This window comes from Equus asinus, chromosome 8 (assembly GCF_041296235.1).
Source record: "Equus asinus isolate D_3611 breed Donkey chromosome 8, EquAss-T2T_v2, whole genome shotgun sequence".
Classification (NCBI taxonomy): domain Eukaryota; kingdom Metazoa; phylum Chordata; class Mammalia; order Perissodactyla; family Equidae; genus Equus; species Equus asinus.
In genome coordinates, this window is record NC_091797.1 from 79,297,100 (window position 1) to 79,312,933 (window position 15,834).

Here is a 15,834-nt window from a genome sequence, read left to right on the forward strand (position 1 = left end):
GGCTAATCTTCCTCAAAAAAGACCAAGAGGGAGAAGAGGTTTAAGGTTTCACCTGGGGCCAGATCACGTAGGGCATGGAAACCTCGTGGAATGGGAACCAATTAAAGGTTTTAGAGAGTGGAGTGGGAATGGCATAATCAGATTTATGTTTTAGGAATAGCACCGTGGCTGTGGTGGGGAGAACAGATCACAGAAGGCAGTGAATGAAAGCAGGGAGATTATTAAGAGGTTACTACGGTCCCCTAGGGGAGATGACGGTGACTTGAAGATGGAGAGAAATGGGTGGATTCTAGACATGTTAGGGAGGAAGATGCAATAGAATTTGGTTGGATCACTGACTATCGGGGAGGAGGGGGTCAAGGAAGACCCCCAGATTCCTGGTTTGAGCAAGTTGGTGCCATTTCTTGAGAACAGGAGGAGGTACATTAGAGGATGGGGAGCAGCCGAGATGGAGTTCAGTTGAAAGCACAAGTTTCAGACGCCTGTGAAGGCATCAAAGGGAAGACATCATGTAGACAATTAGATGAGGAGATCTGGAGCCCAGGAGGCAGTTTCCTTGGAGGAGGTGACAGGAGATAGAGAGGACTAGATAAGGTTCTTAATCTGCAGTCAATAGAATAGGTGGGAGATATGGGATATGGGTTCTGTGATCTGAAAATGCATCAGAATGTCATGTGCATGTGCCTCTTTCTGGGCAGGGGTCCAACAGTCATCATTAGATGCTCAAGAGTCCGTGACTCAAAGAAGGGTAAGACCGTCAGCCTGATACTGTGGGAGATGCTGGTGCTTCCTGGTAATAAGGTGCTTATTACCCTGTCTCTGCTTCCAGGCGCCTGGTGGACCGTCTGGAGAACATGAGGAAGAATGTGGCTGGGGACGGGGTGAACCGCTGCATACTGTGTGGAGAACAGCTGGGGATGCTGGGCTCTGCCTGCGTAGTGTGTGAGGACTGCAAGAAGGTACCAGTGCCCTCCTCTTCCCTGCTCATCACGTGCAGAAGGGCCAGGCCTGGGCTTGAGCCCTGAGGGTCCCTGGGTCTTGGGGATGGTGCTTGGATCCTGAAGAATAGTTGCCAGAATGCGATTCCTTCTGGGATGCTGCCATGCCTGGCTGTCTTCCGAGGTACCCTGATCCTGGTTCCTCCCCTGGGAGTCACTGTGACCCTTCTGTCCTCTTGGAGCTCAGCTCTATCCAGGATGCACTTGGGAGCTTGAAGTAGGACATGAGTTACAGTTGAGCATGCAAGCCTCCTGGGTGTGGCTTAGCAAGTTATGCCTCAGGCTAAAGAGCATGCTGGGCATGCGTCTACACCTCTGTGTATGTGGAAGGCTTACCCAGCATTCTCTTACCCTGGGTTATAGTGCAAGTGACTTAGAAAACCCTTCTCCAGCCATGTGAGGACCACCGGGCTTCTTGAACCTTCATTTGTGAAGGGGCCTCCCTGTACTTCTCCACCCTGTACCCTCTCCTCAGGCTGTCTGCCCTCAACAATTCTAGGACAGAGATACGACTATCCTTGGTCTGTCTAATTCCCAGGAAAGGAATTCAGGGAACAACCCAGCTGGAGACGTCCATAACATCACTTGGCAATTCCTGCTTGTGGTCCAAGCATTTAGAATGCAATATTGGGGAAAGTTTATCTATTTAGAATGAGATACTGGGGAGAGTTTATTCCTAAAAAACTTGTCTGTTGGACCCAGATAGTGAGAATTTTGTCACCTAGTAGGCTTTCCTATCTGCCTTGACTCCAGGAACTCAGCCAAAAGTGTGATGCTGCATCACACAGCCGTGGCATTTACTCACATAACTTCCTTCTCCTTGAAGAGTTGAACCTGTAGTCTGAGTTATCTCAGATTCATTTGGGAAAGGAAGAAAAATAAATTAGTAAACAAAATGGATATATGGCCTCTCCTCTTAAAAAAATCGTGACAATGATCTCCCCTGTATGGGTGCTGAAAACTCAGACCCCACGGGGACTCTTGGAGAATTCCTTCATCCAGTGCTTGGGGGTCATTCCAGTTCTTGTTATTGAAAATTAAGACCCAAATTGTAACTTTATTCCAACCGGCCTTTGTCATGGGAGGGAGGTGAGACAAGGAGAATTCTAGCTCTTTACATCCACCAAGACAGAATGTATCTCCATTGCTACCCTTCCCAGCCACTTTTCCTGCTCACTGGCAGCTCAGAGCCTGGCCTATGTGAGTGTGCACTGGACTATGTTTTGTCCCTAGAATGTCTGCACCAAGTGTGGGGTGGAGACCTCCAACAACCGCCCGCATTCCGTGTGGCTCTGCAAAATCTGCATCGAGCAGAGAGAGGTGAGTGCACTGGCCCCATCTGGAGGACCTCCAGTCTTTGTCAAGTTCTCCCTTCCTCTCTGGGACCAGGGAGACAGGGTGGCAGTTGGGGTCTGGGGAACCTGGTCAGGTATGTGTCTTAAAGGGTTGGTATAAAGGGAACCAGTTCAGCTGTGAACCCTGGCAGAAAAAGTCCCTGAGTTTTTGAGTGAATTTGGCCATGCCACCTTATACCAGTTCATAACCTTTCTGATATTCAACTTTCTCCATCAAGAAAATGCGTATACTCAGGCCCTCTCTCTTGAGTGTTCAGGGATATTGTGTAAATCAAATAAAAATTGTAAAAGACAGTGTAGTGGTAAGAAAAGTGTCCTGACTATTGTGCCAGTGTGCTGTGGGCAGGGAGCACAATTCCAAGTCCGCACTCACGGAGGCAGGGGCAACAGTGCTTGGCTGCATGTCTTCATCCTCTACGTCTCCACCCCCAGGTGTGGAAGCGTTCTGGGGCGTGGTTCTTCAAGGGCTTCCCCAAACAGGTCCTCCCACAGCCTATGCCTATAAAGAAGACCAAGCCCCAGCAGCCCGTCAGCGAGCCAGCTGCTCCTGAGCAGCCTGTCCCCGAGCCCAAGCACACAGCCCGCGCTCCAACGCGAGGTAAGACAAAACAGCTTCTCCTTTCAGGACCAAGGACAGGTCTTGGTAACTGGTCTACCTGCCAGATCTGTTTTTCTACCCAGTTGGTGGACAGCCAGCCTCTGGCCTGGGGTCTAGGACATCTACGGCCCCTTCACAACTCACCATGAATCATTATCAAGAGGGCAGCACAGGGAACTCTCCAGCAATGCCAGGCTGCCAAAAGGCTTTGTTGTCATCCCTGATGGAGTATTTAGAGGTACAGAGGAGGTGGAAACTAAAATTAGGAACTGATAGAGACTCCTACAACCAAAATACACATGGAACCCATGAGAGATTAGGGGCCCCTGATGTTTCTTCTATCAATCATGGACAAATCTGAAATTGAACTAATTAAAAGTGAAAGATGAATAGAAAGGAAATTAGTAAAAGAAAATTCCCACTACTGTAGATATTATCACTATTATCCAAGTGTCATTATTAATTATTAAATTTATCATAAAAAGGGAGAGGCAAAAGAGTAAAAAGAAAAAAAGCAACCACAATAAAAACACATTTTAATTGAATGGGGACTGACCAGATAAGATCCTCGCAATAATTTCCGTTAACACTAAGTGATAAATCATCAGGTCTGAATGACAGTTCTGGCATTGAGCGCAGGCAGTGCTTCTGAAAGGAAGATCAGAGTTGAAGGTCTCAGAAATTGAAGTGCCCAACCATATTTCCCATAAGATAACTTCTCAAGGTACCCAGTGCAATGCCTGGCACTCAGAAGGCATCCAGCAAATGCTTTCCTCCTGAGAGGGCTTGAGCAATTTCTGCTCCTTGCAGAGAATCGTCAAATTGTCAATACACACTGCGTCCCTGAGGAGCCCCCTGTTCCACCACTGGAGCATCCTTCTTTCTGGTTAAGAGTTACTCTCTCTAGGCTAAGAAGATTGCGCAGCATATCTGTCAAGAGCTTGGACATCTGAGGCCAGGAGGGCCTGAATTTGAATTCTAGCTGTGCCATTGACTAGCCCTGTGAGCTCGGGCAAGTAGCCTAACGTCTCTGAGATTCATTCCTCATTATAAAATGGAGTTAATAACTCGTTGGGTTATTTTGAGGTTTAAATGAGATACTGCATGTAAACTGATCTGCAGAGTGAAGTACTTAGTAAGGGTTGGCTAATATTATGTAATGTTAATCATCTATGTACAGACTCATAAAGATGCACACGTAAACAGTATGAATTAGCTTATTGGATAAACTCTGGACAAAACAAATGACTCTGAAAATGTAGTTGACGTAACACCCATGCACCTCACAAGGAAGAAGTAACGTCACCACTGTGGCATGGTGACACCTAAGAACTTATTGGTAGTAAGATGCGGTGCTGGCGAGTGTGTGCAGAAGTGGGGACTCTGTGTCTGTGGGGAGGACAATAAGTCACCGCCAGCCTTTTGGAGAGTAATATGGCAGATTTATTAAAATTTGAAGTGTATATACCATTTGATCCAGCGATTCCTCTCTGGGACTGTATCTAACAGCAGTACAAGTACCAACATGAAAAGATACATGCGTAAGTATATTTGCCGCATCATTATTTGTGGTAGCAAAAACACTGGAAAAAACTAAATATTCAGAAATAAAGGAATTGTTGAATGGATTATGATATATCCACACCATACTATAGTAAGCATCTTTTAAAATGGAATGGTGTAAACGTACTTTCTAGTTTTGGAATTACGTCCAAGATAAGTGCTTTCAATATTCTTTTAGCAAACATTTACCCGACACCAATTGAGTTCCAGGGTCTGCTCTATGCCCGAGGGATACAGGGGTCAATGGAACAGACAAGATCCCTGCCCTCATGCAGCCAAAATTCTAGTAGAGGAATCATGCTCAGCAAACAGCAAATACCCATACAATATAATATGAGATAGTGATACGCGCCCGGAGGAAAATGCAGCAGGTAAAGGGGACAGATGGTGACTGGAGGCTCCATGTGGGATAGAATGGCCAGAGAAGGGCTGACGGGGAGGGGCTCTTTGGGGAGACCTCTGACTAGAGTGGTAGAGCGGGCCTGTATCGTGTGCAAAGGGCTTGAGGCTGGAGCCGGCTCAGTGAATCCTGGGGAAAGCAAATTAAGCAAACAAAGCAGATTCTAGAACCATTTGTAGCCGACAACCCCAGTTTGTTCTTTCTTAGGGCTATGTGTGCTCATATGTGTTTGTGCATGAAAGGAAATACCGTGAGCCTGTAAATGGGGACTCCATTAACTGGGGGTTGGGAGGGGAGATTTTAATTAATAAAAAGTTGTTGGGGCTGGTGGGTGGCCCCTTTGCGAGCTCGTTGAGTAATGGCTTTCCAGAAACTGTTGAACAGTGCCCCGCACCCATTTTCTCTCTCTCCAGGTGACACTGAAGACAGGAAGGGCCCAGGCCAGAAGACAGGTGGGTCCTGCCGACTCTCTTCTACTTTGGGACAGGAGTCCCTTCCGTCCATTCCCCCGCTGCCCTTCTTGCACTCAATTCACGCTTTCCCTTCCAGGCCCCGACCTGGCCTCCTCTCCTGGGCGAGGAAGCTATGGGCCTCCCGTGCGCAGAGCCTCCGAGGCGCGAATGAGCTCTTTTAGCCGCGACTCAGAGAGCTGGGACCAGGGCCACGGCGGGGCTGCCGGTGACTCCAGCCGGAGCCCATCAGGTGAGAGAGATGGGCAAATCCAGACAGGCTTCCTGGATGAGGAGAATCAACGGGAATGGAGAGGACAGTGTTTTTATTCATTTGTTCCTTCAGTATTTATTGAGCACCAACTGTGTGCCACTTTCTGTTTTAGATACTGGTTCTAGTCTATGGTAGAGGAAAGCCAGGATCGGAAACAATTCTGTCTCACAGTTTTGCTTATATCCTTTTCTCGCTCCAACGCCATGTGTGAGAACAACATGACGTTTTTGCCCTCCTCCTCAAAAGCTCTGGGGGAAATGCCCCTCGGCTTTGAGCGAAGTAAAAACACTGCCCTCTCACAGCTCCATCCAAGTTCTTTCTTCCCTTGACAAGCGGCCTCTGCTGGTCTGTGAAGATGGTGGGGTCAGCACGGCCAGATGTCCCTCACAGGTGCTCCCATCTCCCTGGGTGCCCAGCACTTCTGGCCTCACTCACGGTGCATTGGTGTGGCAAGAGTGCCCACCAGTGGGAGTCCTTCAATCCCGGCCTTTGAAAGAGATGTCTACTAGACGGGGCAGATCTCTGCTCCTTGACCCCTTTTGGGAGACCTCAGAGCAGCTTCATTTCTTCGTAGTGAGGGCATGAGACCGGACCTGAGTTAGACGGGCTGACTATTTCAGTCCCATGTTGACCTCTGGCCTTCTCTTCCTTGATAGTGGGTTCGTGGCTTAGCACCTCAGTTCCTTTTCTTCTTGGCAAGAGAGCTAGGCACATGCTCTGTGCTGAATTGACAGCCCAGGCCCTCTAACGAACCTAAGACTCAGGTGGGCAAAGAAAGATGAATTTCTCAGATCCACCACATCAGAGAATGTTTACTGAGTGCTTACTATGTGCCAGATGCTGTTCCCAGCTCTTCACGCGTTATCTCATTTAATTCTTATCACAGCCCCAAAATGCAGGTACGAAGACTTTTCTTATTCCCATTTTAGAGATGGAGAAACTGAGCCCAGAGAAGTGATGCCACTTGCTCTAGGCCACACAGCTGACAGCTGGTTAAAATGGAAATTAAACCCATGTCTGTCCAACACTAAAGCCTGTGCTTTTTGTTTTTCTCTTCCAGAGGTGAAGTTTTGTGGGTTTTTTGGGGGGGGGGGTTTTCAGATTTTTTTTTTTCCTTTTTCTCCCCAAAGCCCCCCGCTACATAGTTGTGTATCTTTAGTGGTGGGTCCTTCCAGCTGTGGCATGTGGGACGCCGCCTCAGCATGGCTTCATGAGCGGTGCCATGTCCACACCCAGGATTCGAACTGGCGAAACCCTGGGCCACCAAAGCGGAGCGCGCAAACTTAACCACTCGGCCACGGGGCCGGCCCCCAGAAGTGAAGTTTTTATTGGCAATGCTTTTTTAAAATCTTTTTTTATTGTGACTAAATATACACAACATAAAATTTACCATTTAGCTATTTTTAAGTGTGCAATTTAGTGGCGTTGAGTATGTTCACATTGTTGGGCAACCGTCCCCACCATCCATCTCCAGAGCTCTTTCGTCACCCCAGAGTGAAATTTGTCCCCATTAAGCACTGACTCCCCGCACCTCCCTCCCCTTCACCCCTGCAACTAATTGACTTTCCGTCTCTAAGGGTTTGCTTGTTCTAGACGTTTCATGTAAATGGAATCACACAGTATGTGGGCTTTTGTGGCTGGCTTGTTTCACTTAGCATACGGTTTCTGAGGTTCTGCCGTGTTGTAGTGTGTGTCAGAATTTTACTCCTTTTAAGGCTGAATAACATTCCGTTGTAGGCATAGCCCACATTTCGTTTATCCATTCATCCACTGATGGACATTTGGGCTCTTTCCACTTTCGGCTATTGTGAATAGTGCTGCCATGAACATGGGTGTACCAATATCTACTTGAGTTCCTGCTGTCAATTCTTTTGGGTATATACCTAGGAGTGAAACAGCTGGATCACATAATTCTATGCTTAATTTTTTGAGGAACCACCATGCTGTTTACCACATCAGCTTCACCATTTTCACATTCTCACCAGCAACACACAAGGGTTCCAGTTTCTCCACACCTTCACCAACACTTGTTTTTTTCTGTCTGTCTGTATAGAACCATCCTAATGGACGTGAAGCTGTGTCTCGTTGTGGTTTTGATTTGCATTTCTGGAACGATTAGTGATATTGAGCATCTTTTTACATGCTGACTGGCCATTTGTATGTCTTCTTTGGAGAGATATCTGTTCGAGCCCTTGGCCCATTTTGAAATGGGGTTGTTCATTTTCTTTCTTGTTGAGTTACAGGAGTTCTTTATATATTCTGGATATTAATTCCTCATCAGATATATGATTTCCAAATATTTTCTCCTATTCTGTTGCCCTTCACTCTGTTGATTGTGTCCTTTGATGCACAGACATTTTAAATTTTGATCAAGTCCAGTTTATCTATTTTTTCTCTTGTTTTCTGTGCTTTTGGTATATCATATCATGCCAAAGCCAACGTCATGGAGTTTCCCCTCTATATTTTCTTTTAAGCATTTTCTAGTTTTAGCTCTTACATTTAGATCTTTAATCCATTTTGAGTTAATTTTTGGAGAGCAAAGCCTGTGCTTTTAGACTCTATTATTTTTGCCTCCTGAAGGAAATGACAGCCAAATGACATTCCTAAGCCAGGTTTGGATCCTCTGTCCCTTGGGAGTCAGCGTAAATGTTCCTCTCATCTGTGAAGCTTCCAGCATCTGCCTGCCCCACCCTGGGCCGAGTTCATCGCTCCCTCCTCTGAGCTCCCAGGGTCCCAGCACATGTCCCTAGTCTGCATTTCTCACTGTAACTCCAACAGCTTGCAGCCTGCATCTCTCTCCTGGTCGAACGTCAGGAACACGAGGACAGGGGAGCAGCAGATCCACGTGCCTTAGTGCGGGTTAAAACTCTTGCTTCCTCTGCCCCATTCCAGACCGTGTAAATCAGAATTCCTGGGGTTAGGGCTCCAGACTCCTCATTCCTTAAACAAGCTCCTCGACTGATCTCAGTGAAGGCTGAAGCTTGAGAACCACTGCTTAGAGCCTGAAAAGACAGATTAATGAGTTTGGACTTTTTCCCGAGGGTGCTAGGGAGCCACAGAAGGATTTTGAGCAGAGGAGGGGCCACCATCTTATATTTTTATATCACTCACTCAGCACACAGATGGCCATGTAATAGGCATTCAGATCCTGGTGGCACTGAGGTTGGTCAAAGGGGCCTGGTGCTCCAAGACACGTGTCTCTGCCACCCTCTTCTGCCATCTGAGGAGGCGTGATTGCACCCCTTCCTGATCTACTGGAGTCCAGACACCCTTGCCGTGGAATATCAGTCACGCCGGCAGCCCTCGGTGGGGAGCCAGAATAGAGCCAGAGTCCCGTCGGGAGTGCCAAGGATGGCTTCCCACTCCAGTCCTGGCCCCTTGACAAGGATCAGCTCAGCTCTGCATTTTCCACTTGGTATCCCGATGCCCCCAGCGCCCCCTTCTCCAAGGTCTGCGACCTGGAATGAGGGCCGCAGCATAAACCAGAATTGTTCTGACTTTTCTTTATGCCACTAAGAGGTCTTTTCTGCATCAATGTCCCTTTCCCTTTGGCACACCCCAACTCTGTGCATCTTCAAGGACGAGCACAAAGGCCACCTCCTCATGAAGCTGTCCCCATCCGCCAGCTGGAGGTCGCCTCTTCTGCCCCCATCCCCTGCGATGTTACTTATTTACATACCTGGTCATTCCAGTCCAACGCTAAGTGCACAAACACCGAACAAAGACTGTGGGGTCAGGTCCAACCTCTGCCGCTTACCAGCCGCGTGTTCCCATTTGACAGTTCAAGGCACCGGGCTTCCATTTATGTGTAAAATGGAAATAAGAGCAGTAAGCATTCTTATCTCCTTGGGCTGCTCTAAAGGTTTAAGTGACCAATGCTGGTAAAGGGCTCAGCAGAGCCTGGCGCACGGTGGGGCCGCGTGCCGCCTACTCTCTGTCCACCTCCTGGAGCAGGATAATCGCTAAGGACGTGGCTTCTGGAGTCAGATAGACCTGGACGGAGGTCCTAACGGCTTCCTGGCTGTGTGACCTTGAGCACACTTAACCTGCAGTCCCTCAACTGCCAAATGGGCACCGTACTACCACAGGCAACATCACGTTGTGAGAGTTGCATGAGCTGATGCTGAGGGCCGAATGCGTCTGAAGCGCTCAGCGGATGTCAGCTATTCTTGTTCTCTAAACTGGCCCTGGGTGACGGGCCATGCGCTCCTGGAGGAACGAAGGTGGTGTTTTCTCCATCTTTGCACAGGGACTGGCACCTGGTAGACATTCAATGAATACTTGTTGAATGAATGAGTGAGTGAATGAGCAAGGACCCAAATGAGCAAACAGTAGTGCCACTGCAGGACCCTGGGACGGGACCTGGGGATTGGTAAGCCCCCAGCCAGAGGTGGCAAAGCGCTGTCTGTCCTTAGCATTCAAGCCTCTCTCCAGGGAAAAAGGCTGGATTCAGGAAAGGTGGGATCCATCCCAGTGAGATGAGAGAGGGTGGCGCCTCGTTCCAGGAATGTCACACCTTCTGTGTGCCAGGAACTGCCGTGTGCATCATCCCATCAGTCCCCTAGCAGCTCTGCAGGAGGTGGTGGCACCCAGTGCTCTCAGGCCGACTCCACCAAATGCCTGAGTTCAAACCCTGCCTCAGCCACTGACCAGCCAAGGGGCAGTAGGTGAGCCCCTCATCCCTCTGTACCCTAGTTTCCCCATTTGTAAAGTGGAGATAATAAAGCGCCCGCCTCTGGGGGTGTAGACATTAAATAAATTCTTATATGTAAAGGCCCTGGCACATGGTATGATTAAATAAATGTTAACTCATTATTATCAAGTGAGTAGAGTTGTTGCCTCCATGAGGTATCTGAGGTTCAGAGAGGGTGAATGACCAGTCCAAAGTCACACAGCTTATAAAAGAAAAGCTGGGATGCAAAGCTGGGTCCCCGTGCAGCTGGAGCCCAGAGGCTCTTAGTAACGGTACAGTAATATCAACACCTGACAGAGTGGAGCGTTAACTGCAACCAGGTGCTGTTCTGAGCACTTGGTGTGTATTGTATGTTGTGTCTCCTCCACCACCCTGTGAGGGTGGGACTACTATCCCCATTGAACAGATGAGGAAGCTGAGGCCCAGAGAGGGTAGGTCATTTGTGCAAGGTCACACAGGTGGAAGCAACATCACAGAACCTGTGCTTTCAGCACCCGTGTGGCTGTGACTTGCTGGAGGGTCTGAGTATTGGAGAGAGAGAACGCACGGGGGGAGGAGAAGAGGGTCTCACAGAGCTGGGAGTGTCGGGGGTGCATTCAGTTCAAATCCAGAGGGCCCTGCCTGCTGCCGGCTGAGCGGTCCCCTGCTTCTTCCTGCTTCTACTGTGCGTGTGTGCATGCATGTGTGCGACATGACGGGCTGTCTCCTCTCCCTCCCCCTGCAGGTTTGAGACGGGCCAACTCAGTCCAGGCCTCCAGACCTGCCCCCGCCTCGACGCAGAGCCCAGCGCCCCCTCAGCCTGGGCAGCCAGGTACCTGCCACCCACCCGCCCGGGCCGTCACTCAGCTGTGACCCCGACACCACCTGGCTGTGCTTGTAGAGCCCCCGGGGTTTCCGCAGAGCTGCAGCCACCACCACACCCCAAGCTCTCCTGAGGCCCTGACGCTGGGGAGCCCTCTGGGCTGGGCAGCCGGGCGGGGCGGGCAATGCGAGAAGTGACCACGCTTCCTTCCCCAGTGTGTCCCAGCTCAGGCATCGTCACCGCACTGTCACAGTTTTTACCACACGCTCCTGCCACCTGCACTCTTATTTCCTGAATATCTTTCTTCAAATTGACTCACTTTCAAACCATAACTGAGACAAGTTGCTGTCACAAACTCATCAGGGAAATTTTAAGGATGTGGGACTTTAGTAAAGAGGCAAATGCTCCCAGAGGGTGTGTGGGGTTCCAGAAGAAGGGGGGGCCAAAGAGATGAGTAACGTGGGACAATCTAAACAAACACAGCTTGTATAAAACAGTAGAGATAGTGCCTAATTGGTGCAGTCAAAAATGTGATATTTTTTAAAAACCTGTAGTCGTGGTATACACGGGAAACCAGTATTCCATGCTGTAAAGAGAGAGTGAATTCGTTTGCTGGAGCTGCCGTGACAACGTGCCACAAACTGGGCAGCTTAAAATAACAGAAATGTATAGTCTCTCGGTTCTGGAGGCGGAAAGCCCGAAATCAAAGCAGGGCAGGGTCGGCTCCTTCTGAGGCTGTGACGGAGATGCTGCGCCAGGCCCCTCCCAGCTCCTGGGGGCCTCCGGCCCTCCTTGGCTTGTGGATGGTGTTCTCCCTGTGTCTTCACAGCGTCTTCCTTCCATGCAGGTCTCTCTCTGTGTCCCAATTTCCCCTTTTCATATAAGGACATAGTCCTATTGAATTAGGGCCCACCCTAATGACCTCAGCTTAACTTGGTCATCTGCAAAGACCCGCTTTCCAAACAAGGTCACATTTACAGGTGCTGGGGGTTAGGACCTGAACGTCTTTTGGGAAACACGATTCAGCCTGTTGCAGGAGTAATAATAAAAATTAATGTAATGGAAATAAAACAATGCAGTGAATTTCTGGGCGCTCTGGCCTCCTGAGGATTCTGAGCCGGAGGCCTGTTCTCTTTTGTTCAAAAGGGAAAGTCACAAAGAGTAAAGAATTGTTACAGACCAAGTAGCGCTAACAGACTTTCTCTGTGATGGAATCAGTGTTGAAAGGCAATGGGAACGGGAGAGACTGTCTCACTGTGTCGTTGACGTTAGTTCGTGCCCCATCCCTGTGGCTCTCCCCCACGCCCCGCCCCTCGGGAAATGTAGAGAATCCCCTGGACAGGTAATGACCCTACAGCAGTGGTGGACTCAGAGTGTAACCTTGCCCTCACCTCGCAAGCGAGTCTCGCTCCGTTTGCTCATCAACATCATGGCAGCCAGTGAAACACAGAGAACGGGGGCCACCACTCCCATTCCACACAGGAGGCAGCTGGGGCCCAGGAAGGAAGCTTTGGGGCCTTTCTGACCCCAGAATTCCCCAGTGGGGCCATTCCTGCAGCCCCAGATGCCTCTGCCCATCACCTGCTGTGCCGGGCCTGTGTTCAAGCCCAGGAAAGGAGGGGGGTGAGGACGAACCCCAAATGCTGCCACCTTCTCTGCTTCATCCTCCTTTCTCTCTCTTCCCCGCTCAGGGCCCCCAGGAGGCAGCAGACCCAGCCCTGGGCCAGCAGGACGTCTTCCCAACCAGAGACCAGGCAAGCGTGCACTTCTCCGCATGCCTGCCTGAGTGGCCGCCTCTCCCCTGCTTCCCCATGACAGAGCGGGGGGCTGCCCGACCTCTGCCCGGTCTGCACCCTGAGACCTGTGTGATGAGCTCTCAGGGGCCCCTCTGATTCCAAACCTCTGGATAGCCCATACCAGACCAGAGAGCTGGAAAACCACAACACAGAGAGTAGTTAGGAGCACACGCTGCTCCTTCACTTCCTCGCTGTGTGACCCTGGGCCAGTCACTTCACTCTCTGAACCTCAGTTTCCTTATCTTTAAAATGGGAATAATATAGAACCTACCTCTCAGGGTTGTTGGGAGGATTAAACAAACTAATACATACAAAACCTTAGCACATGGCCTGGAACGTATTCAGTCCACACTAAGTGACAGTGAGTATTACACAGAATGTATATGTACCATCACCAGCAGTCACCAAGCTGCAACCTGTGTGTTGCTTTCTGACACACGGGGCACTGTTGTAAGTGCGATACACATATTAGATAATTTTAAAAATAATGGAACTAGTATTTGAGCATGTTCAGGTGTCAGAATTCCCATTTTGTAGACGAGGAAACTGAGCTCACAGACGTTAACTTGCTGCAGGTCACACAGCTGTGACTCAGACCCAGGCTGTCCGGCTGAAGAGCCCGCCCCACCGATCCTTCCCACCGTGAGGTCTGTTTTGCCCGCATCCAGATCAGCTCTTGCGACTTGTTATAAAATACAGATTCCAAGGCCCCACCACACGGCCTACTGGTTCTGGGGGGAACCCCGGGAGCCTGCATTTTTGCCAGCTTCCCTAGGTGGCTTTGACAAGGGCAACATTCTGAGAAGAGTGATGGCATGCCGCGGCCCCCCCCCCCATAGCCTGGGAGTGGCGCTCCTCCATTGCAGGGCTGTGGACAAGGCTCGATGGGAGCCTGGCACACAGTAGGCTCTCATCACTCGGGTAGTGCTGTAGCAGTAGGACACAGGGACTCAGCTGCTGCTTTCCTGCCCTCTCCCCATCTCCCCTGCAGAGGTGGCTCCGAGCGACCCCAGCTATCCCGGGGCCCCTGCCCCACCCCGGGAGGAGAGGATGGGGGCAGCTGGCGGCTACCCTGCAGTTGCAACCAGGGAGGACCGGACGGGCCACCCACCGGGCACCTATTCCCAAGCGTCTGCCACTGTCATCCAGCCCGCTGCATCCCCTGCCCGCCAGCCCCCAGCCCCGGAGGAGGAGGAGGAAGAAGCCGACAGCTACGATTCGGATGAAGCAAGTAGGTGGCGCTTCACGGAGGGGTGTCTGGGAAAAGCCACCTCGGGGAATCAGGAGTGGCTCGGGGACAGACCAGTACACCCCGGGGCTCCCAAAATGCCAAACCTTATCTATGTATTAGCCAATTATTCAAATACAAATCTGTGTTACTAAATTCACAAAGGACATCAGCTCTCTGAAGATGAGGTGCTGTATATATTTTCTTATTGTGGTAAAATACACAAAACATCAACAAGTCAAACGGAATTATCGTATGACCCAGCAATTCCACTCTCAGGGATACATATGTGTGTTTTAATAATTTCCAAAACTCTTTAACATGTATCTTCTGAAAGTAATTTTTTTAACCATGATAACCATGATTTAAAAATTCCTGGACATTTCCTCTTGTGTCCATCAATTCAATGATTTACAAAGTGCCCGCTCGTGCCCCTCCCCTGGGACCCCGAGTCCTAGGGACACACACGTGCACGCACACACACAGCAGTGGCTCTTCTCCTGGGTGTGGCTGGGGGCAGCAGGGGACAGCTCGGGGGGCTTCATGAGCTGGAGGGAGCAGGGATGGGCAAGTGTCTGGACCCGATGCGTGTTGTGGGGTTGGGGGGACGTTCCGGGAGCTCCTGGTCAGGCAGAAAGACTGGACCCGCTCAGAAGACATGAACCAGTGGCTGTAAACAGTGGCATGAGTTTGGCCCGTCCTGTCACCTCTCCTCGTTGTAAAATGGGAAGCGAGTCCGGCCTCTCACGCAGGGCTGAGGGGAGGGTAAATTGAGGTACTGCTGTAAAGTGTGTCATAATTAATCGTGGAAATCTGTCTTACTCTATGGTGCTAAACACGCCTGCGGAATTATGAAGATGTGGTGCGCACAACAGAAGTCATAATAGTCAGGGCTTGTTGAGCACTTATTTTGTGCCAGGTGCCTTTCTGAGCATGTCGTGTGCATGCGATCATTTATTCGTCCCAGGGGGCCTGGGCTCACTGCTTTTAGCGTTCAGGTGTCACAGAGAGGGAGGCGGGGCGCGGAGAGGCGCAGGGACTTGTCCAGGCTCGCACGGCCAGTGAGTGGAGGGGCTGTAGCAGATCAGAGGCCAGACCTGGGTGAGAACAGCTGTCCGCTCTGTCCTCTGTGCTCCTCACGGGTCCCGGGCCTGCAGTCTCGGGGAGAGGAGCCTAGGGGGTCCTCCCCGCCATCAGCCATGGGCTGTTTCTGCTCTGGAAATGCACCATCTCTGTCCTGCCTTTCTGCATCCTGGTCCTTCCACCCGGAACAGCACCCATGGCTCCTTCCATCTGCCTTAAGTGTCTTTGCTGACCTGCCAAGCCTGGATGACCCCCCCGGCCCGTGTCTGTCCCTGTGATGAGCCGTCCCCGGTGCTTTATCACAAGCCGTCTCCATGTTCAACTCTCTACTCCTCACTCACTCACTCATCTCTATAGTTGACAAGGATTTACTGAGCGTCTACTAGGCGCCCAAACTAGTCTTCGGGCTGGGGATCCCACGGCAGAAAGATGACACACCGGGTGGCTGATCTAATGGAACCACCATTCTGGTGGAGAGAAACAGGAAACATGCCAACGAGTTCATTCCAAATAGAGATAGAGCACCGCGAAGGAGGTGAAATAGGGCGATTGACCATGGTGGTGGCTGCTTTAGATGGAGCAATCAGGGCGGCTT

At 50.4% G+C, this 15,834-nt stretch overlaps 1 protein-coding gene across 4 annotated transcripts in view; it reads left to right on the forward strand.

The window, feature by feature from the left end:
• RPH3A (rabphilin 3A) overlaps positions 1 to 15,834 on the forward strand; it is a 255,820-nt gene that overhangs the window by 222,524 nt on the left and 17,462 nt on the right. For all 4 annotated transcript variants that reach the window (XM_070516106.1, XM_070516107.1, XM_044775847.2 and 1 more), the window contains 8 exons: positions 830 to 959; positions 2,232 to 2,318; positions 2,786 to 2,951; positions 5,328 to 5,366; positions 5,464 to 5,616; positions 11,055 to 11,141; positions 12,824 to 12,886; positions 13,920 to 14,159. In XM_070516106.1, coding sequence (XP_070372207.1) covers positions 830 to 959; positions 2,232 to 2,318; positions 2,786 to 2,951; positions 5,328 to 5,366; positions 5,464 to 5,616; positions 11,055 to 11,141; positions 12,824 to 12,886; positions 13,920 to 14,159 — 965 coding nt within the window. The remainder of the gene's footprint in view (positions 1 to 829; positions 960 to 2,231; positions 2,319 to 2,785; positions 2,952 to 5,327; positions 5,367 to 5,463; positions 5,617 to 11,054; positions 11,142 to 12,823; positions 12,887 to 13,919; positions 14,160 to 15,834) is intronic.